Raw genomic sequence first — 23,513 nt, forward strand, 5'->3', positions numbered from 1 at the left:
GATGCTTGGCATTAGGAAGCCTGGTGACCTTTTGCTCTAAGAGGGTCACCATATTTTTTACATAATTAAGTCAGACCCCTATGAACTTTAGCTCTGCTACATCTAAAATGTCCTAAACATAATGATCTGTCAGCCTCAGGCTTTCCACTAACAGGGACTATAGGCATATGTTGTGATGCCCAATAGTAGCTTCCTTTTAACTTTTAGTTATTACCTCTAGCTATATCTTCTGGGTCAGAGAGACATAATATATACTCTTCTATATGTCCTCTATTCAGGCCTTTCATGATCATCATTGTCCCTTCCCTAATTCTTTCCTCTTCTAGGCTAAACATCTCTTTTTTTAGCAAGATTATAATTTTATTTCTGAATATCTTTGATGTTAGGCTTACAGAACCCTGTTGATCAAATATCCAGGGAATAAGGCAAATATAACTTTACTAACGTTCCTTTAGGTGATTCCATCTCTAAGTGTTACCTGCTTCTGATGAATTAAGATGTGAAGCAGAGAGGCAGTGTTTTGTAGTAATATTAGCATCAATATGCCAATCAGGAAGACCTGGGTTAAAATCTAGCATTTGAACATATACTATGTGACCCAGGGCAACTCAAATTCTTATGCACCATTTTATTCTCAAAAAGTGTATTTTCCCAACTCATATGACAGCTGCTGTTCTGCATCAGTAGAAGGAATTTCCTCATCAGGAAAGTCCCCAGCCTGATGAATTTACAGGAATCCAAGATAATGTCCTCCAGAAATCCTAATCTTCTCAGGTATTATCTTCAGAACCAATCGGTCACATTAAACTAATATTTCATTTCTAACTTCTGGCTTTTTCTTTATCATGTATGAAGGAGATTTTCCTGGTTTCCATAGAATTGGAGTTATTTACCTAGAAGAATATTCTGCCAGACCCCTGATCTAGAAAGTCCTTGACAGGTTAGATAGAACAATGAAGAACTGAACAAGATGAAATTCAGTAACAATACATTTAAATTCAGAGATTTGATCTACCTTCCCAAATAAAGGAAGGGAAAAGCATAGAGAAACTATCAATAAATATTTGTTAAGTCTTACTAAGTTCAAGATACTATGCTAAATCTTACGGATTTAAAAAGATACATAAGACAGGTCTTATTCTAAAAAAGTTCATAATCTAGTGGGGAAGACCAAAATAAGACATGTAAAAATAAGATGTATACTGTATAAATTATTTATACAGGATGTAACAGGAATAAATTAATGGACAAAGGGCACTAGTATTAAGAGATTGGAAAGGCCTTGTAGAAGAAATGACTTTAGTCAAATCTTAAAGAAATTCAGGGAATCCAGAAGGTAGATGTGAGAAAGGTGAGAATTGCAGGTATGGGGCACTAACGAAATACCTAGAGTTCAGTGATGGAGTGTCTTGTTGGATCAAATAATTCATCAAAGAGTATGTGGTTGGGAGTAAGTATATAAGGAGACTGGAGAGTTAGCATCTAGATAGTACAGTAAATTATTAGTTGAAAGAAGGGATTGATGTAGGAGAAGGAAGGGAAAGGAAGGTAAAGGGAATAGGAGGAAGGTAGCCAAGCTGGTAGCCCCCAGCCCTGGTGGGAAATTGACCCGAGCCCTTCAGAGCTCAACAAAAATCAGGTTACAACTTTAGGGATAGAATAGCTGGGTTTATTTAGATTAGAAAAAAGTTAGGTAAGAGAAAAGGCTAGGAGTTACATCTCTGAGGGGACCAAGGCTCTCCTCAGTTATCTAAAAAAGGTGCTCTGGGGAAAAAAAGCCAAAAGCACCTGTGCCTCTCTCTCTCACTTATACTTTCTCAGACACTTCCCACAAAGGAAGTGGAATGTGTCTGAGGAAGCTGTGGTAAAGAGTCCTGGGAGTTGTAGTCTCCCAGGACTTCAGAACATTTTAAACTGCACTAGATAGCACTAGACCTAGAGTTCTGAGGACCCGGGTTCAAATCTTCCCTCAGACACTTCCCAGTTGTATTACCCTGGACAAATTAATTACCTCCAATGTGTCAGTCCTGCTGATGGGTTTCACCAGAGGCAAATTAGGTGAGAGATTGGTGGTGGTATAGCAAGGTTTTATTGTGGGAAAGGAAAGGGGGAAGGGGTGTAAAGGTGACAGGGGAAGAAGTAGCATGGAGGTCCAATGTCAGTAAAGGTGACTATAGAATCCTAGTGGCTTGGGGAAGTGAGGCAGGAGTGAGCAGGGGGCCCAAAACCTGTGGACAACTAGGGGTCTGAAATTGGGTAGAGAAGGGGGCAATATTTTATAGGGTGATTATCTGGGATGAGGTAACCTGTGTTGCCTCCATTGGTAAAGTTGGGGTTACTTGGGTCCAGTTTATTGCATGGCCCTATGGGGGCGTGGAACCTCAGTCTCTGGGGATGGGAAGTTTTCCCAGGATGGTGGTCAGTGATGTGGGAGGTCATTTATCCATTCCTGACAGGGAAATGCTAATGTTCTGCCAGGTTTTACTGGAGTTTTTTTTCATGGTTTGGACAGTTCCTGGGGTTGGGGGGCTATTGGTCTAGTCTCTGGGGAAAGGAGGCACTTTGGGCCCATTATCTGTCACTGTTGTCTAGCTCTTACCACACTTCTGCCTTAGAATTGGTACATATTATATAGATTCTAAGACTAGAAGGTAAGATTTGTTTGTTAGTTTGTTTTTAAAAGACCAGACAATCTGGAAGGATTTGAATGGCAAACAAAGGGTTTTTTCTTTGATCAAGGAAGTTTTAGGAAATCCCTGCAGTTTGATGAGTAGAGGAGATATCATGTTCAGATTTATGGTTTGGGGAAATGACTTTAGGTGCCTAATTATGGGTGGATTAGAGTGGACAAGGACTTGAGGCAAGCAAACACATCTTTACACCATTGCAAACATGATGAGGGCCTTTTCCAGGATTGTGACTGAGTAAAAAAAATCAAATTTTCTAATTTCCTCAAAACAGTTAGAGAAGAGAAAGGAAGGGGACATGATGAGATGTTAAAAAGTGAAATTAATAGGTCTTGACAACATGTTGGATAAGGGGTGGCTATACGATATAGAGAAGATCAAGGATAACTCCTAACTGGTTAACCTGAGGGACTGTGAGGATGGTAGTTGTCTTCCACAGTATAAGGAAAGAGAAAGGAGGGTTTGGGGAAAGATGATGCATTTTGTTCTAGAAAGGTTGATTTTGGATGTCTACTGAACATCCTATTTGTGATGTCTCAAAGGCAATTGAAGATGTTAGTTTGGAGGAAAGAAGCTCTAAAAAATTCAGGGTATGCAGTTGCACTATGAAGTCAATATAATGCACGTATATGATGTAATATTATGAAAGCTAAAGGTCCCTTGCACAACATTATTTGAAGCACACAGTTTGAGAAGAAGAAAGATACTCATATATGAAGCCTTGTTTTCTTTTTTGGCAGCCTCAGTTTATTTTTTTTCTCTCTTCGTTGAGCTATCTCTTTATACATTTGTAATTCCTCAGCAGTGCTTTTTCTGTTTATATCTTCCAATAATGTATATTGGTTATCATTGCTGTCTTTGCCTAACCACAGTACTGTAGCCTCATTTTCTGTTTTGCCTCTATTCCCCTTGAGCTCAGTGCTCTCTCTTCTCTTATTACTTGTCTCTGTACTAGATAAATTAGTGATCTGGTTTCATTGGTGTCTCGGCCTCTCTCCCATTTTGAGGTAGCTTTGCATCTCTTGGAGTGATGGTGTTTGTGTGTTAGCCTTGCAATCATGGGTACAGCATTTTGTCTGATATTTGATATCATCCTTCTGGTTTGCTTTGGTTCCTCATCTGTTTTAAAATTTTCTGAGAGTCTCTCTGCCTGCCCTGTCATTTGAAAAGTCAATTTGCTTCTTGAATCTATGTTGCCAGATTAGGTGACCTTGTTTGTGGCAAAGGAAGCATCTTGGTACCTTGTTATAAGTTTTCTTAGGACTGGCATAGGACTCTATTTGTATGTTTGGCTTCTTGCTGTTTGCAAAGCTAAATTTTTAATCTCCTCCCCCTTCTTTGTCTTTTTTCATTCCTTTCAAATTGCCTCTTTAGCTCAGCTATTGTTCTATCTTCAGACTCTGACTCAGTTTTTCCTCTTTGTTCTTTGTTTTTAGAGTCATGAATATAAGTTGCATGTTGCCTTAGTTCTTCCAATGTCAGGGATTCCCATTGGGGACAGCTTTGTTTGAAGTAGATTTGAATGGGTATGGTGGTCCCCTTTATGAACTGCCTCCTAATGTGGGGTAGATATTCAGCTGTTTGATCTTTATGAACCCCCCCCCCCAAATTCTCAGCTCCCTTAATCAAGCAGTCCAGAAAAAGACTGGGATGTTCGTCCTCTGCCTGCCTCAAGTTCTCATACTTATTCCATGCATTAGGACATTTAGCATGTATTTTTAATGCCTCCAGGAGGTCTAATCTACATTTAAGCAGTTGTCTCATATTGGTTCGAGAAGAAATGTCAATGTCTTGGTGGTCTACTGGCCAGGAAGTGAGATTTTCATTGGTTCTTGTTTCTTCTAGAAACCTAGCTTTCTCAGAGGGGGTGTAAAATTCGTCCAAAATAAATTCAATGTCCAAAAAAATGGATTAAATAAGCCAAACATTCTTTTAAGCTCCTTAGTTGACTTATAGGGAGAGAGGAAATACTTGGGAAATCTCTTTCTCAAAACTTCCAGGTCTTGGGCAGTGAAGGCTTTGAATGTGGTCACATTGAGCCTTTTTTCATAGCAGTAGAGAAATAGCAATGAACTATTGTCCATTAGTTAAGCTTTCTGGGGCCTTCTGCTGCTCAAGGCTGAGACTGGATCCTTCATAAGCCAAGATCCTCTTTCTAGTGGCTCTGAAGTTGATCCTAGTTTCAGAGCCAGTGGGATGCTCCTAAGACATCAAGCCTCACCCATTTCTATCTTGACAACTTTTCAGCTCTAGCCAAGCCTATCAAATTTCATGGGCTCCAGAGACCTAGTAGAATATCAGACTCAGTGTGCCACAGTCCTGGGTGTGCTCACTCCTCCTCTTCTACAACCACAGCTTGAGATGGTGTCTGGTCAGAGTACCTAGACCCCTGCAATCTTCTTCTGGTCAACCACTCAACCCCAAGTCAATCTATTGAAAGTTCCAAAGTTGTGGCTGTGGCCTATACAGCTGTCTCTAGAACTTGTTTGTTGATTTGACAGTCAGAGCACCACCTAGGGCCTTCTCAGTTTCTTCCCAAGTTGTCCTTTGTGTCCAAGACAACTTAAACTCTTGACTACAAGTTAGAGGAAAGTTGTCAGTGAGCATCGGTGAGGTCCCCACGTGGATAAAGTCACAGGTCTGGAAGACAGTAAAAGTGAGAGGGATCCCTAACATCCCTTCTAGCTCTAATAAACCACAACTGGAAAGACTCGGGGTGGTGGTGGGGGATCCCAATCACTTCCCTTCTCTCTGGGCCTCAGTTTCCCTATCTGCAAAACCGAGAAGTCAGGACAAGACGTTTCCAAAGTTCCCCGCAGCTCTCATGACGTGTGACCGAGAGTATTCCTGAGTTTGAGGGGAGTTCTGAAGTCACCCTCAAGTTTTTCCTAGTTTTTTACACCCCAAAAATAAAAAACAAAATCCCCCAACATATATTCAACCATCTGCCCCAGGCAAGCCATTGCCCCACTATAAACTGGCTCCCCCTCCCCGCCCCCCGGCAGCGTCAGTTTAAAAGGATTTTGATAGTTAACATTTGATATTTGAGCTGGAAAAATGTCTATTGGAAGACTTCCAGGTGAAGGAACTTCTTTCCCCATGTCATAGGATTATCAGTTAAAAGAGATGGGAAAAGTTTAGCCTGATGAAGAAAGTGATCAAAGCAGTGGGACATGATAGATTTGTCCAAGACTTTGAAAGACTTTTATGTTGAAGAGGGAATAAACTTGTTTTATTTTTCTGAGCCAAGTAACAGGAGTAGCAAGTGGAAAGTGTAAATAAGTTGGCATGTACATGATGTTAGGAGAAATAAGCATCAAATAAGAGTCATCCAAAAGAGTAATAATGGCCTGTGGGTAGCAGGATCCATCTTATCACATGACTTCCAGCATTTCAGTTAGCAGTTTGCTGCACTTAGTATGTCATTATTGAATGTTCATAGATTGATTCAAACAGAAGCTGAATAACAACTTTCAGATATTTATAATGGGAATTATTTTAGATACAGTTTGAAAAAGAAAGTCACTGTATTATTTCCACAAAAATCTTGGGTAGACATATATGTCTACCCAAGATTTACTATATATATATATATTCATTGATATGATCAGTTTTAGTTTCCCTAATATCACCTACATCCAGTTACTCCAAGAGGACTATTCCCTTGAATACACACTCAATCTTTCCCTGCAGTGAGAACACAAAAATAAATGGAGTTGTATATGCCTCAGGCTTGTCTCTGAGCAACAAGAATAGTCTTGAATGGATGTGAGTCTAGTGAAAAGAAGATTTTGATTTGTAAATTGTTTAGTTATGTCTAAGTACTTGAGACTCCGTAGACCAAAGAATACCAGGCACTTCTATGCTCCACTATCTCTTGAAGTGTGTTCAGTTTCATGTTCATTGTTTTCATGGCACTATCTATCCATCTTATCCTCTGCCTTTCCCTTTCTCCTTTTCCATTCAATATTTCTCAACATCGGGGTCTTTCCCGATGAGTATTATCTTCATATTATATGGCCAAAGTATTTAAGCTTTAGCTTCAATATTTTCTCATCTCAAACTGGTTCCTTTAAGTATTGAATGATTTCATCTCCTTGCTGACCAAAGGACTTTTGAAATTCTTCTCTTGCATCACAGAGTGAAAATATTAATTCTGTTGCACTCTTCCTTTCTTCTAGCCTAACTTTCACACCCATAAATTGCTAACAGAAGAGCAACAGTTTGCATGATATGGGCCTCTGACTGGAAGATGTTACTGCTTTTTAGTACACTGTTCAAATTCTCCATACTTTTCCTCCCAAGAAGCAATCATATTTTAATTTCATGACTCTAGTTTCCATCTATAGTCACCTTTAAGTCCAACAAGGATCAGCTTTTTCTACACAGAAGGATGATAATCTGATCACAAAGATGAATAAATATAATGGGACTCTTCTCTGGTTTTTAGGCACCGTAATTAAAGCTCTGATTTATGGAATCATTGAATTTAGTCAGTCAGTATTTATTAAGTGTTTACTTTGTGCTAGGCACTGTACTATATACACTTGGGATACAAAGAGTCTTTGATGTCTAAGAAGCTACCGATCTAATGAGGGAGGCAACTAGAAAACATGCATACAAATAATCTGTGTAGTTGATAAATAAGAAATAACTGACAGAACAAAGTCACTGGAAATCATATGAATTAAAAAAAGACTTACTTTAGAAGATGGAGTTTTAATTGGGACTTGAAGAAAGCCAGAAAAGCTGGGAAATGGAGAAGAGTAGTGAGAGAATGACAAGAATGGAGGAAAATTAGATAAAATGCCTTCTGGAAGCAAGAGATGGAATATTTTGTTTATGGAACAACAAGGAGGCCACTGTCACTTGATTAAAATGTAGTCGGGTTGGGTGAATAAAATATAAGTTCACCGGAAAGGTAAAGGGGGGAAACAGTACATGAAATGCTTTGGATGCCACATAGATTTTTTTATTTTATCCTACAAGTCATTGAAAGACACTAGAGTTTAGTGAGTATGGAAGTGACGAGTTCAAAATTGCACTTGAGAAAGATTTCTTTGGCAGCTGAATGGACAATTGACTAGGTGAAGAGAGCTTTGTTGCAGAGTCCCACCATGAGGCTAAAAGTATTTCAGTAGTCTGGGCATGAGATAATAAGGATGTGGCAATATCAGAGGAGAGTATGTTCCCATATTTGAGAGATGTGACAAAGGAGAAACCAATAGAAAGTGATAGGCAGATAAATGGGGTAAGGGATAATGAGGAACAAAGGATAAAACTGAGGTTCTGAAACTTGTTGGTGTAAAGAACACTGTGGGTCCCAGAGATTCATTTCTATATATCTCAGTAGAAAAACAGGTTTTTTCACAGGTTAAGTAAGACTACAAAACTCCATAAGACTATAAAACAGGTCTAATATCTCATATAATTCATAGATTGTACTTTGAGGGGAGCCCTTCCGTCAGGCACCACACAGTGATAGGGATTTCTTTTCTCTTTCAGCTGCACTCCTCCCTGAAGAACACCCAGTTTACCAACAGTGCTGGGGACCAGGTGTTTGTGGATGAGAACAGAAGCTCTGAGGCTCAGTATGCCATTATGAACTATGTGGTCTTTCCTAATGAGACGGATGCTCTGGTGAAAGTGGGGCAGTTTGTCACCAAATCTTTACTTGGTCAAGATCTCACTCTTTGTGACGATGCCATAGTGTGGGGCTGGTGGGGTTCAGAGGTCAGAAACATTTTAAATATTAACTTTGCACGTCTACTCATAGGGACAATTCTTGCCCTTTTGGGTTTACTCTACATTGCATATTTATAAAGGCAACATCTTATGACTACTTAGAAAAGACAATTATAGATCAAAATAATGAAGAGACTTCACAAACTATCTAGTGTACCGCTCTCCATTTTACAATGAGGAAACTCATTCTCATGGATCTTGAATGATATAATAAAGGTCACACAAGCAATGAGAATGCCAGGTTGTATTTGCTGTTGCTATTGCTGCTGAGTCATGCCCCACTCTTTGCAACACCATGTAATTTGTCCATGGGTTTTCTTGGCAAAGATTTTGGAGTAGTTTGCTATTTCCCCCTCCAATCTGCCCCCATTTTACAAATACATTACTGAGGAAAATAGGGATTAGGTGTCTTGCTATAGGTTACACAATGTCTGGCTTTGAACTCATATCCTCCTTAAATTCAGGTCCAATGCTCTATCTTGTGGCTCATCTAACTTCTCCATGGGTCATTTTTCCTTAAACATGTATCTGTGAGTTTAGTCATACACACTCATACACACACACACACACACACACACACACACACACACACATATATATATATATATAACATGCATATAAATATTTATTTTTAAGCAGCAAAAACTCACATTGTCTCCATTCCACTTCTATTCTTGCTGTGAATAAATGAACAAAATCAAGTGAATAGTGAAACATAAAAGGTCTTTATTAGCCTTGCAGAAGAAATGTGTGGCTTATTTTTCATTATGTGTTCTTCGCTTCTCTATCAGAACATAGGTAGCATATTTCATCCTTAATCCTCTGGATGTGGTTAATTATTTTACTAATCAGAATTCCTAACTCTAACTCTTTTTTTTGTATGTGAAATATTGGTCTGCTATCCACAGAACTTTCTTTTTAAATTTTTAAATTTTTATTTTTCTTGTGTTACTTCTATCATAATTTTTAACATTTATGTTTTAAAATTTTTGAGCTTGACATTTCCCCCTCTTTCACCTTCTCCTCAGTCTTCACTGAGAGAGAAAGCAATTAGAGTTTCAAATTCTTACAAAAATTTTTGTTTCTCTACCAGATCATTGCTTTTGCAGAATTAGTTCACTTGGTTCTGTTTTCATTTCACATTACATCAGTTTGTACAAGTTTCTGTTTTTTCCCTCTGAAACCCCCTTTATCTTTTCTTAAAAATCAGAAAAATTTCAAAATATTTCCTTATACTTACATATGTATGCATACACACATGTATGCCTATACATACAGTATACCCATTATACCTTTTTCAGGCATTACTTAATTTTTGTGTATTTTCTCAGAAGACAATTCTTTGACACTTTGATAAGAATTATAAATATTTTATTTTCTTCCATCCTTAGATAGAATTTAGCTTCCTTAGGCCTTAGCCCTCCTCTAATCTTCCTTTTCTCTGACTTCCTATTTTTCATGTTATTATATACATCCCTTTTTTGAGCTGTTTATATGAGAGCAAAGTTGATGTATTAGTCTCTCCCCAGTCTTATTCCACCTTTTGACAGTTATTTTCTTGTTTACCCTGATTATGTGAGATAATTTCCCCTAACTTTATAAAGAAATCTTTTCATGAGTAATATTCAATTAAAAAGATTTTTTTCCTTTTAGGGTTATAGTTAGTTTTGCTAAGTAAGTTACTTTGGATTGCAAATCTATATTCTTTGCCTCTGGGAATATGATATTCCAAGATCCACAATTCATTTGAATGGTGGCTGCTAAATTGTGTGTGACTTTGATGGTGATTATTACTCAGGTCTTTAATTTATTCTTTCTAGCAGCTTGCATAATTTTTTTTGGTAATAATGAAACTGAATTTAGACTAGCATTTTTCTGAGAGTTTTCATCTTGGGTTTTCTTACATAGGACAACTTGCAAGTTCTTTCTATTTCCACATTGCCCTCTGGTTCTAAGAGTCCTAAGTAGATTTCTTTTAAGAATTCTTGCAATTTGGATGTCTGAGTTTTCTTTTTGGTAATAACCTTTAAGTTGACCAGTGACTCACATTTTTTTCTCCTTGAAATGTTTTCCAGGTCATTTACTTATCTTTGAGATGCCTTATGTTTTATTTTATTTTATAGTCCTTTGATTTTAATTTAATATTTCTCATTGTATCATGAAATCAATGGTTTGTATCTGAACTATTCTAATTTTCAGATTTTGTTTCTTTGGCAAAAGTGTATGCCTTTTTTTCTAGACCTTAATCCTATTATAATGGTTTCTTTGAAATTTCTCATTTCTTTTCCAATTGTTCTAGTATTATGATTTCATGGTGTTATGGGGAAAAATTATGGTTGGACTGAATATTAAAAATTTTGGTTGCCAAGGAAGTGATTTAATTCCTAAATAAAAATTCAAGTTAGAATGTATTTTATGGTGGTTTATTTACAATTAGGAAGAGAGAGTGAAAGTAAGAAAATCAGAGAGAGGATAGAGTAAGATTTCTAACCTAACACACTAAGTAATTTGCTCTGGCCCCTGGCTCAACTCAGGCAGGGTTAATTAGTCTTCAGCCAGAGAAGCTTCAGCCTTGAGCTAAGGGCTGACGGCTAAGGGCCTGGGGATGAATAAAGCAAAGGCTTCAGCCATGAAGCCTCTCTCAAGAGGAGAATACCTTCAGGAAAAATCCAGGAAGAGTCAGCCTTTTCACTCACCATTTGGTAGTTCAAAAAGAGAGATTTAAGAACATTCTCACTAAGTCCAAGATCTCAGGTCCAGTAAAGCAGAGTCTCCAACTTGAACTCCAACTCCAAAGAAAGAAGAAAAATGTTCCCACAGGAAGTTGTAACTCCCTTTTAAAGTTGCTTTTTTTGCATCACTTCCTGTGCATTCCTTCTATTTTATGTGTACCAATCACAACAAAGGCTTTGCTTAGGACTTCCCAGAGGGTTGTCGGTAAATTCTGATTCATCACCCACTCTTGCACACCTGGGTCACAAACCTCCCCCACTTGAAGATTAAGTGGTGGTGTTTACATTTTTGGTGATTTAATCTAAAAATAGGCAGAATAAGATTAATCCCATCTTCACAATGGATAAAGATATTTTGGCTCTCAAAAACAAACTTCTTATTTCATATGTTCCAGGAATTCTGAATGAACTTGTGCCCAACCTATGCTTTACTTTGAGGTTTTTCTTGGGGATATTTTAAATTATCTGCTTTGAGACTTAGTCTTAAACATTCCCATTATCCTAGTGACTTTTTATTCTTTTATGTATTTGCTCATTCTTCTGACCAGATTTCTTACACTGGACTCATCTAATTTTTGTAGCCTCTGGACACTTTTGGAGAGATGGTCTTGAATAGTCTTCTATCTGTTTTGTTGGAGGAATTGAGCTTTGAGTTATTCTAAGATGTCAATAATAGTTCAAGCACGAGACATGAACATTTTAGTGCTTTTAAAATTGGACATATTGTCCAAACCCAAATGTAGTTTTGGTGTTAAGCAATAGGATAATGACTCAGCTATTGGCAACTAGTTGTGGAGCTCTAATGGTTCAAAATGACAGAACAACAGGCTTCTTTATGCTTAGCTCTTAATGCCCTGGTTATTCCTCAGCAGACTTCAGACTCAGAAACTGAACCTGAGTTCCTGCTCAGTACTTGGGATTTATGCCACAATTTTGTCATTTGTTATTTAAGCCACTCCTTTCTTAGTACACCATATAGAGTCTGAGTCCAATGCTTATCCCCGAATATCACTCATGGGTACATATCCCTTTCTCATTCCCCCATGGATCTGAGTAGTGAGGGACAAAATTGAATAGTAAGGACACTTCCCAGCTGTGTGACCCTGGGCAAGTCACTTGACCCCCCATTGCCTACCCTTAACCACTCTTCCACCTATAAGTCAATACACAGAAGTTAAGGGTTTAAAAATTTAAAAAAAATTGAATAGTGAGAGACAAAAATACCGGAAGGCACCCATTCCCATCAAAGTGTCTTAATATGAGTCAAGGAACCCCTCTCTTACCTGGTGCACAGAGTCAGATTCTGGCCCTTCACTTTTCCTACAGTCTATAGACCCTTCAGTATATGACCTCATATGAACCTGAGATTTAGAAATCTCAGATAGAAAAGTGACTCCATGACTTTTTCTTAGATTAATCCATGAGAATTTGTTCTGATGCATTTCTAGGTTCTTTGTGGAACTGAGGTAGGCATATGGTTGTATTGTACTGTTTTCTGATATATTACAATTTTACTCCTGATCACTAGTATAATTTCTTAATATATTCAGTGCTACATCCCAACCTTTTACTTGCTCTTTTTTTGTGAATAAAGTATATTCATCTAACACTTCTGATAATTTTTGCCATCTTGCCTCTACTTCTCAAAGGTTCCATTGTCTTCCTCCAGGCACCTCAGTTGAGAGCTTTTCTAAAATAGCAATAAAGCTACCATTCTCCACTGGAATCTCTTCTTAAAGATAGATAAATAGAAAGGGTAAAAGGAGAGGTATTCTTTAAGCACTAATTTATGTCAGATGTTTACAAATATTATCTCATTTTAATCTCCCAACAATCCTGTGAGGTAAATATTAGGGTTAGTCTCATTTGAAAGTTTAATAAACTGAAGTAGATTAAGCTTAAATTTCTTGCTGAACCATCTACCTATCCTGGGTTTGATTTCAGGTGTTCCTTACTTCAACTGAGTATTCTCTCTACACTGCCACTTAGCTTGTCTGTTCCACTAATGGTCACATCATGGTTACCTAGAATAAAATCTCAATGATTTATTTAAAGATGTGTATTCCACTTTCTTGTTGCTATTTCAGGTTCCCTCTGGAGTGTGCAGTGACAGTTGTGGTCCTGGATTCAGGAAGATCCTTTTGGAGGGGCAGCCCATCTGTTGTTTTGAGTGTTTTCCATGCCCACAAGGGGAGATTTCTAATAAACTGGGTGAGTTTCTGCAGGGAGCTTCCTTCTCATGGTCATTGATAAAGAAGATAACCAATAGGTTATTTTGGTATAGTCATCTACAACCCCCAGGAACATCCCGTTTTGAATGAGAGAACATGTGAGGTCAAAGGAAAAAGAGAGGAATATCCTGAAATAAGTATCCATTTTATGGTGCTTTTAATTCCACTACACCATGAGAAGTGTAATCTCTAGAAAAAAGTTGCCATCTTATTTCTTAGATGAACTAAAATACCTTAGTCTTGACCTGGATATAATGGTTGGCATGTAGAGGGTATGTATGGATATATCTGTGTGCTAGTGTGTATACACATACATAGACATGCAAATATATATGCACACATATACTTATGTGTGCATATATGTATCTATGTATGTATATCTTTCTTCATGTGCCTCTCTGCATCTCTCTCTTCCTCTCCACTTCCTACCTTAGCTACTGTCAGAGGAGACCATCTACAAAATGGAGAAGTGACTGAAATTTGTATGCTGCTTTCACTATACTTCTTCCCAACTTGATTGATCAATACACAACTATGAAAATCTCTATATTAGGCAAAGGATTAAAATGCACTTTTTCTCTAGCCTATAATTCCCATAATTCTCATAGTTAGGTTTCAGAACTTGTGCCCTTCTGCCCACAGAAAAATCAGTGGAATACTTATTTATATCTGGGAACAAGGAAGCTTTAGTAAGAGGTGCTTTTTGCATCTTCTATGCAACATTATAGAGCTTTCTAGTAGATATGCAGCATTCCTCAAAAAACTAGCTTGAAAGGGCAACTAGGTGGCTCAGTGGATTGAGAGCTAAGCCTAGAGATGGGAGGTCCTGGGTTCAAATCTGGCCTCAGACACTTCCTAGCTTTGTGACCCTAGGCAAGTCACTTAATCCATGTTGCCTAGCCCTTAGCACTCTTCTGCCTTAGAACCAATACAGAGTATTGATTCTAAGATGGAAGGCAAGTGTTTTTTTAAGAACTGGCTTGACCATCCACACATTCCATATGATATTATGAAATGATTGACTAATTCTGTATAATTTTCTTATATATCCTCTTTGTAATTGCTTTCTTGCTGTCATTGCTTAAGACATAATTCTCTGTCTGAACTTGGCTCAAAATTCATCTGGTCTATAATGGTTTCAACTGAAAAAGTCATCTCTCTCGCTGAGCACTGTTTTCTTTTTCCCTCAAGGAATTAGGTGACCAGGGAGATGCATGCAAACTGATCTGTTATCTTCATTTCACCAAAGATAACTGGTTTGCTATACTAAAGATCTGATCCATTATCTCTAGACCATGAAGCTATACTCAAAAAATAAAATTCTTAATCACAGGGAAAAAGAAGGATGTCAGTGCTGGACTCTCATTAACAAACTTCAAGTCATAATATTGATCCTTGCACCTAAGCACTGTAATTAATCATGTGGCACTTAATCTCATAATGCCACTTAATTTGTTTTGTTCTTCTTTACTCTCCAAAATCTATGAGGGAGTTGTCTCTTTTCTCCAGGGGTTTGGGTAGAGGCAGTGTCATTGACCCATCCTCTAACAATAGGTTTACCACCCTTTTAATAAACTTTTTTGTTGCTTGGAGAAACATGCCTCAATTGATTTCCCTTTTTGTTAAATTTCACTTGTGGCAATTGGGAAATATTTTGTATTTCCCATGTTACAATATTAATTTAGAAAGACAAAATCTATGCAGAGTATTCAATATTATACATGTCTGAAAAAGAGTTCAGTGGATGGGTTGGGCTCATAATTGAACAAGAAACGAAGAGCAGAGTCTGATATATACTTGAAATGGTACCTAATGGTACCTCTCCTTTCTTACCTGAAGTTTATTCCCAAAATGAAGGCTTATCTTTTTAAAAAGGTATTTTATTTTACCAATTACATATAATAACAATTTTCCACATAAGTGTTCTGAAGTTATATGATCCAAATTATTTTCTTCACTCTCTTTCCTCTCTATTCCTGGAACTGCTGAGCAATTTGATCTGGGCTATACATACATTATCATACAAAATATATTTCCATATTATTCCTTTTGGTAAAAGAATACTCTACAAACTACAAAACCCTAAATAAAACTCAAATAAAGTGAAAAACTGTATGCTTTGATTGCATTCCAACTCCAATAGTTTTTTTTTTCTTTATCCCCTCTGGAGGTAGATAGCATTCTTTGTCATAAATCCCTTGGAATCGTCCTCCATTATTGTACTGCTAACAATACATTAGCCAAGTCTTTCACAGATGATCATTCCATAAAATTGCTGTTACTGTGTACAATGTTCTCATGGTTCTGATTATTTCACTTTGAATTTCTTCATGTAGGTTTTTTCAGCTCTTTCTGAAGTCATCCTGTTCATCATTTCTTAAATTCTATCATCAATATATAACAGTTTGTTCAGCTATTCCCCAATTGATAGAAATCACTTCAAATTCCAATCCATTGTTATCAAAAAGTAGGTCCTTTCTCCCCCTGTTTTTTAAAACATTTATTAATATTCATTTTTAATATGGTTACATGATTCATGCTCCTACTTTCCCCTTCACCCCCTACACTCCCCCCACCCATGGCCGATGCACATTTCCACTAGTTTTGTCATGTGTCCTTGATCAAGACCTATTTCCAAATTGTTGGTAGTTGCATTGGTGTGGTAGTTTCGAGTCCACACCCTCAATCATGTCCACCCTGACCCATGTGTTCAAGCAGTTGTTTTTCTTATATGTTTCCTCTACTGCAGTCCTTCCTCTGAATGTGGGCAGTGTTCTTTACCATAGATCCCTCAGAATTGTTCTGGGTCATTGTCTCCCCCTGTTTTTTATCTCTTTGGGATACAGACCTAGTAGTGGTATTACTGGATCAAAGGGTATGTATTGCTTTATAGAAATTTGGGTATAGTTCGTAATTATCCCCCAGAATGATTAGATTAGTTTGCAACTCCACCAGCAATGCATTAGTGTCCCAATTTTGCCACATCCCCTCCAACATTTATCACATTCCTTTACTATCATATTGGTCAATTTGATAGGTATGATGTAATCCTCAGAGTTTTAAAATTTTCATTTTACTAATAAAGAGTGATTTAAAATGATAATTTTTATGATCATTAATAATTTTGATTTCTTAATCTGAAAACTGATTATTCATATCCTTTGGCCATTTATCAATTGGGCAATGACTTGTATCCTTATAAATTTGACTTAGTTCTCTATATATTTGAGATATGAGACCTTTACTAGAAATTTGTTATAAAAATTCTCCCCAGTTTGTTGTTTCACTTCTAGTCTTGGTTACATTGGTTTTATTTATCGAAAATATTTTAAATTTAATAGAGTCAGACATTCATTTTATATCTCGTAATTTTTTTAAATCTCCTGTTTGGCCATACATTCTTCCAATCTTCATAGATCTGACAGGTAAACTATTCTTTGTTGAAATAATTTGCTTATGGTATCACTTTTTATGTCTAAATCATATACCCATTTTGACCATAACATGGAATAGGGTTTGAAGATATTTGTCTATACCTAGTTTCTGCCATACTGTTTTCCAGTATTCACAGCAGTTTTTGTCAAATAGTGAGTCCCTATCCCAAAAGCTTGGATCTTTGGATTTATCAAACACTAGATTGCTGAAAGTCATTTATCCCTAATCTATTCCAATGATCTACCATTCTATTTCTTAACCAGTACCAGTTTTTTTTTATTTTTTTATTTTTAAACCCTTAACTTCTGTGCATTGACTCATAGGTGGAAGAGTGGTAAGGGTAGGCAATGGGGGTCAAGTGACTTGCCCAGGGTCACACAGCTGGGAAGTGTCTGAGGCCGGATTTGAACCTAGGACCTCCCATCTCTAGGCCTGGCTCTCAATCCACTGAGCTACCCAGCTGCCCCCAGTACCAGTTTGTTTTGATGATTACTTCTTTATATTGCAGTTTCAGATCTGGTCCTGCTAGGCCACTATCCTTCACTTTTTTTCGTGAATTCCCTTGATGTTCTGTACATTTGTTCTTCAAGATGAATCTTCTTATTATTTTTTCTAGTTCTATAAAATAATTTTTTGGTTGTTTGATTGGTATGTCACTGAATAAGTAAATTAATTTAGATAGAATTGTCATTTTTATTATATTAGTGTGGCATACCTATGAATATTTATTGCTTTTCCAACTGTTTAGATCTGACTTTATTTGAGTGAGAAGTGGTTGTAACTGTGTTCATATAATTCTTGTGTTTGTCTTGGCAAATAGATTCCCAGTTATTTTATATTATTTAGAGTAATTTCAATGGAATTTTACTTTCTGTCTCTTACTTTAGGGATTTATTGTTAATATATAGAAATGCTGATGATTTCTGTAGGTTTATTTTGTATCCTACAACTTTGCTAAAGTTATTAAGGGCTTGTCTTTTTAAAAGCAAACCTTCTAACAGTTTTATTTTCAGTTTGTGGGATACAGCATACAACTATCTACAAAAGTAATTGAGAAGCACCTAGTAGTTATGAACAGTACCATATATCAAATAACATCATTAAAAGAAGAATATATGTATAAGATGTATGAAAGCAAACAGTGCAAAGTCAGAATAGATAAAATAGGCCCAAGTTGAGGGTGGAAGATGAGAAGTGGCTAGTTAGCCATACTCCTTTGGCAGAAGTTAGTGAGGAAGGCCTTCAGAACTCTGGACAGATCTCTTGTCTCCCAAACTTGTGAGAGGAGAAAGACAGCATTTCTACAGATTTCCACAGTCAAAGATGAAGCATGATCTTCTGCAATTGATGGAAAACCCAAATCAATAAGCACACTGATGCATATGAATATTTGAGTATTTCAAGATTTTTGAGGAAGGAAGTAAATTTGAAAGCAGTCAAGTGAGGAGGGCTGATGGTGAAATTGAAGAATAAATAAAAGAGAGAAATGTTTCAATGGCTGAATTTCAATGTCACATATAATTCTGGATTAGGATGTAGGTGATGCATAGAGGATTTTAATTGCTATGAATATAAAGGAATATGATTTATTCATTTAACTTTTTACCCTAACTTATTGGTATGGTCTCATAGGAACATCTGTTCACAACTGAACCAGAATTGAGACCTGATAGGGTCTTTGGAGATCATCTTTGCCACATGCTTTATATCATACCTGAAATCTAGAGCAATTATAAGATTCTGCAGACTTCCCCTTGAGCCATTTGAAAGATAATAGACATATCTACTAACAGTACAATATTTTTTCTCTCTGACTGATTATTCAATTCACATATCAATTTTGGTCCACAAGTGACACAAAAGAGTAAACTTGTAAGGGAATGTTAAAAGCGACGACTTTTAATTTTGGACATTTTAACCAACATAAAAGAAGGTAATGATAGGACCAAAGGCTGGGACAGGACCTATGGTTTGACTGGTAAAGGGAACTCCTAGATTAGGACTGTTTCTATATGTAAGTCAACAGCCTGTGTGAACCTTATTTTCCTAGTTTCATAGAGCATTCAAGGGTAGAAAGTTCACAAAGGATTACAATTGCATATGAATCATTTAGGACTTTCTGGTTTTGCAATTAGCTCTCCCTGAAGTACACCATATGGCATATAGAGTGACCTCAGAAAATGAACAAAGTCAGAAGATTAAGGAATGAGGCATTTTTAGAATGAGCAAATACATATGGATCACAGTACTTGTGGAATGAATATATAATAAATCTTACAAGAAGATTGGGTGCTCTCATCACTATCCAATGGTATTGCAATTGAACTTGCTTTAGGTTGTTTTAAGCCAAGATAGTAGAGGAAAGAGTAAAAAAGAGGAAAGGCTTAATCTATGAGATGTATGTAGAATGTTTACAAAGCTTACACAACACCCTATCATATTTTACTGCCTTGGTGTAGGAACATATGGATCTCTCTCCTCAACTGAAGATAATGTCTTGATTTATTGATAAATATAATATTAAACAATATTATATTTATTATTGATTAATATAAAATTAAAATTATAATTCTATTAAATATTATTTATATAGTGCTTTAATTCTGTACTTTGTATATGCTATCTCATTTGAATCTCATAACAACTCTTGAGATAGATGCTATTATTATCTCCATTTAACTAATTTGGAAATGATGGGCAATGATGAAAATTCTTGCCCATGGCCAGACAGCTAATAAATATCCGAGGCAGGATTCAAACTGAAGTATTTTGAACTCCAATTTCCACACCATGTTCATGTTGCCACTTAATTATATTATAAAATAAAATTACAGTTTTCTATAGGATTTCTCTAGAGATTTGTGAAACCTCCAGTGGAAAAATCTGATTGCATTTTCACCTCTGACAACTCAGAGGCAATTTGAGGGCATACTTGGAACCTGAAAGACTCATGATATAGGAGTTCATAGAAAAGGGAGGAAGGAACAAAGATGAGAAAGAGGAATGTCTAGGAAAATGACAGGCTACTGACACTAATGTTGGATCTAGGGTACCAGAGATGGTTTGTGGAATAGCATTTCCAGAGTAAAATTGAAGATCTCAGGAATTTGAATGAGGTTAAAACATGGTCAATCCCCTCTTCCAAAAACAAATAAAAAAAATTCAATCCATGATTCAATGAAAATTTGAATTTCTGTTACTTGATTAAACTGGAATATTGAAGCATTATTGTATTTGATGTTAAATATATCATGGAATGGCATAAATTTCTTAAGGATTATAAGGAGGGACACTTCTCTTGACCAGATGTCAACTGAACTAGTACTGAAACCTGATAGGCTCTTTGGATATGTCTTTGGAGATCATCCTTGCCACATGCTTTATATCAAACCTGAAATCTAGAGCAATTATAAGATTCTGCAGAATTCCCCTTGAGCCATTTGAAAGATAATAGACATATCTACTAACAGAACAAAACAAAAGATTTCCATGTAATGAATCTGCCACCATTTAAGAAATCATCAGTCAATCAGTAGCCATTTAGTAGGTAAATATGTTGGCAATAAAATGAGGAGATACAAAAACCAGAAGAAATAATTCCTTTTTCCAGGGAACTTCCATTACAATGGAGGAGACAACATGACAATGATCTATAAACATCTACAAAATATGAGAGCCGAGAAGAAAAAGGAAAGCTTAATGTAGGCAATCCACAGCTAAAATTGTTACCCAACACAGGACACAGAGGAAATATTTATATTTAATATGCAAGAGCTCCAATGTATAATTTGGGTGTCCTATGAGAATAAAAAGGAACAGTTATTATCAGTGACATTAAAGAAATACAGAGAAAAAATGGAATCTAAGTACAACCAGTAATATCAAACATGAGCAATATGGGTCTACCTTTTGGTGTCATATTTCTCATCAGTGACATTATTCTTCATCAAAGAGGGAAGGAGATTCTGTGTCCAATGGAGATAGAAGGAATTGTTGCAACTCCAATGACTATTTCCTACATCTGTAGAGAGAATAGTTGTTTGAATCTAAAACTATAAGCCCTTGTTTGTCTCTTTTAGATTCAGAGAATTGTATGAAGTGCCCAGAGGATGAATATCCAAGTAAGGAGAGAGATTGCTGCCTCCCAAAGGTTGTGACCTTCCTGAATATGAAAGAACCTTTGGGGATGACATTGGCCCTCATGGCTGTCTCCTTCTCTTTATTGACAGTTCTGATTCTGTGGGTCTTTGTGAAGTTCCAAGACACTCCCATAGTGAAGGCCAATAACCGGACACTCAGCTATACTCTCCTCATGTCCCTTATCTTCTGTTTTCTCTGCTCCCTTCTCTTCATTGGTCGACCTACAACTACCACCTGTCTCCTCCGGCAAACAGTATTTGGAGTTGTTTTCACAATGGCTGTTTCTTCTATTTTAGCCAAAACCATAATAGTAGTTCTGGCTTTCAGGAGTGTAAAACCAGGGAGCAGGATTAGAATGTTTTTACATCCTAGAGTATCCAACATTGTTGTTCTTTTCTGCTCAGTAATTCAAGTGCTTTTTTGTATCATCTGGTTAGGAACCTATCCCCCTTTTCCAGAGGCAGATACACACTCTGAATATGGCTTCATAATCATTAGATGTAATGAAGGCTCTACCTTTGCCTTTTACTGTGTCCTGGGCTACATGGGCTTACTGGCCCTGGGAAGCTTCACTGTAGCTTTTCTGGCCAGGAACCTGCCTGATACTTTCAATGAAGCCAAGTTCATTACCTTCAGCATGCTGGTGTTTTGCTGTGTCTGGGTCTCTTTTCTCCCCACATATCACGGCACCAAAGGAAAGGCCATGGTGATTGTGGAGATCTTCTCCATCTTGGCTTCCAGTGCTGGGTTACTGGGTTGTATTTTTATTCCCAAATGTTATGTGATCCTCCTGAAGGTAGACAGAAATACCCAAGCACAGATCAAGAATAAAAGGGATTCCAGAAGCAAGATTTTTTCTGGAGTATAGCAATATAAAAATGATCATTTTCCTCAAAGGAAAATGCGAAGGATGTCAGACTGAAATGGACAATTGGAAGAGCTCCAAAATAACATCAAGAAAATACATAATAATATAATTAGAAGAAAAGCTAGAAAAGAAAATGATAGATGAAGTCAATATTTTAGAACAAAAACAGACTGAAGAAAATATATCCCCAGAAAGAAAATATAAAACACCAAAACAGGTAAATAATGCTAAGAAATGAAGTACAAATCCTCAAAGGAGCAAATGACTATTAGAAAAATAGAACTGATCAAATGTAAACTAATGACTCAGTAAGACAGCAGGAAACTATAAAATACACTGAGAACAATGAAAAAAAATAAGAAGAATTATAAAATATTTGAATGAAAAAAACCCAAGACATAGGAAATAGATCCAGGAGAGGTAACTTAAGAATCACTGGACTGCATGAAAATCAGGATAATAAAAATGAAGCCTGCATACCATATTACAGAACATTGTCGTGGAGAACTGTGCTGATGTTAACAAGAGAATGAAATAAAAATGGAAAGAATCTATTGATCACCTCCTGAAAGAGATCCCAAATTAAAAATAACCAGGACTATTATAGACAAATTCCAGGTCTCCCAGGACAATGAATAAATACTGCAAATAGTGTGGGAAAAGTATCATGGAGCCATATTCAGGATTACAGAGGACCTGGAAGTTTTTAAATTTGAGGTCATGAAGGTGTGGAATATGATATTCTGCAATTCAATTGATCTAGAACTATAACAAAGCATCACTTACCCAAATTGTGCACAATTTTCTAGAGGAAGAAATGGATATTTAATGAAGTCACAGACGTCTAAGCATTCCTGATGAAATATCAGTGTTGAAAAGAAAATTCAATGAACAAATTTGACACTCAAGAAAATAAAAAAATCAAGGGACTCAATGGGGTCACATCCCTAAATGAGAAAGTGATAAATAGGATAGTTAAAATATCTATGACACAAGAAATACCTAAGGTACACTTAAGGTAATCAAGGAAACAATGGGGTTAAACTGATTACTTTCCTGCATGGGAAAGTGGTAATTAGACCACTTAAGAGACATATGATAAGCATACTAAAGGTAATCAAGGAGGAAAATAACATTAAACAATGCAGTTCAATTGATTAAATTACTATGTAAGAATTAGATGCTTAAGATATATAGTACTAGAAAACTAAATACTTAGGATATTGAGAGTACTGAAGATACTTAAAAATTTTATCTACTAGGGAAGAGAATAGAAGAATGCTTAGACAGAGATCAGGGAGTAAGTTGAATATGATGCAATGATATACCTCTCCCTCCCCGCCCCCCCCCACAAAAATTATGGTACAAAAATGAGGAATACACAGGGAAAAGAGGAAAGGAAAGAAAGGGGTAAATTATTTCACATGAGAAGTCAGGTAAGAAACAACACAGTGGAGGGGCAAATGAGAGGGGGCAATTTTATATTTATTATAAATGTATTTATATATAAATATATAAAATTATTTTTGGTGGAATTGGTGTAAATTAAGACTAAAACCAACACCTAGTTGGTCATAGACACCTAACTTGATCTATAGGGAAATAAGAAAAGGGAGGGATGGGAAAAGGAAGGATTTACTCTGGGAGGTGGAAAACAAAGGAAGAAGAGGAAGAG

The 23,513-nt window shown here is 36.6% G+C and overlaps 1 protein-coding gene across 1 annotated transcript in view; it reads left to right on the plus strand.

The window, feature by feature from the left end:
* The window catches only part of LOC123230465 (vomeronasal type-2 receptor 26-like), a 31,769-nt gene extending 9,931 nt beyond the window's left edge, over positions 1-21,838 (plus strand). Inside the window, exons 4-6 of the mRNA XM_044656617.1 lie at positions 8,193-8,420; positions 13,252-13,375; positions 20,910-21,838. Of these exons, the coding sequence (XP_044512552.1) occupies positions 8,193-8,420; positions 13,252-13,375; positions 20,910-21,838 (1,281 nt within the window). The remainder of the gene's footprint in view (positions 1-8,192; positions 8,421-13,251; positions 13,376-20,909) is intronic.
* Positions 21,839-23,513: the final 1,675 nt, after the last annotated feature.

Source organism: Gracilinanus agilis, chromosome 1 (assembly GCF_016433145.1).
Source record: "Gracilinanus agilis isolate LMUSP501 chromosome 1, AgileGrace, whole genome shotgun sequence".
Taxonomy (NCBI): Eukaryota; Metazoa; Chordata; class Mammalia; order Didelphimorphia; family Didelphidae; genus Gracilinanus; species Gracilinanus agilis.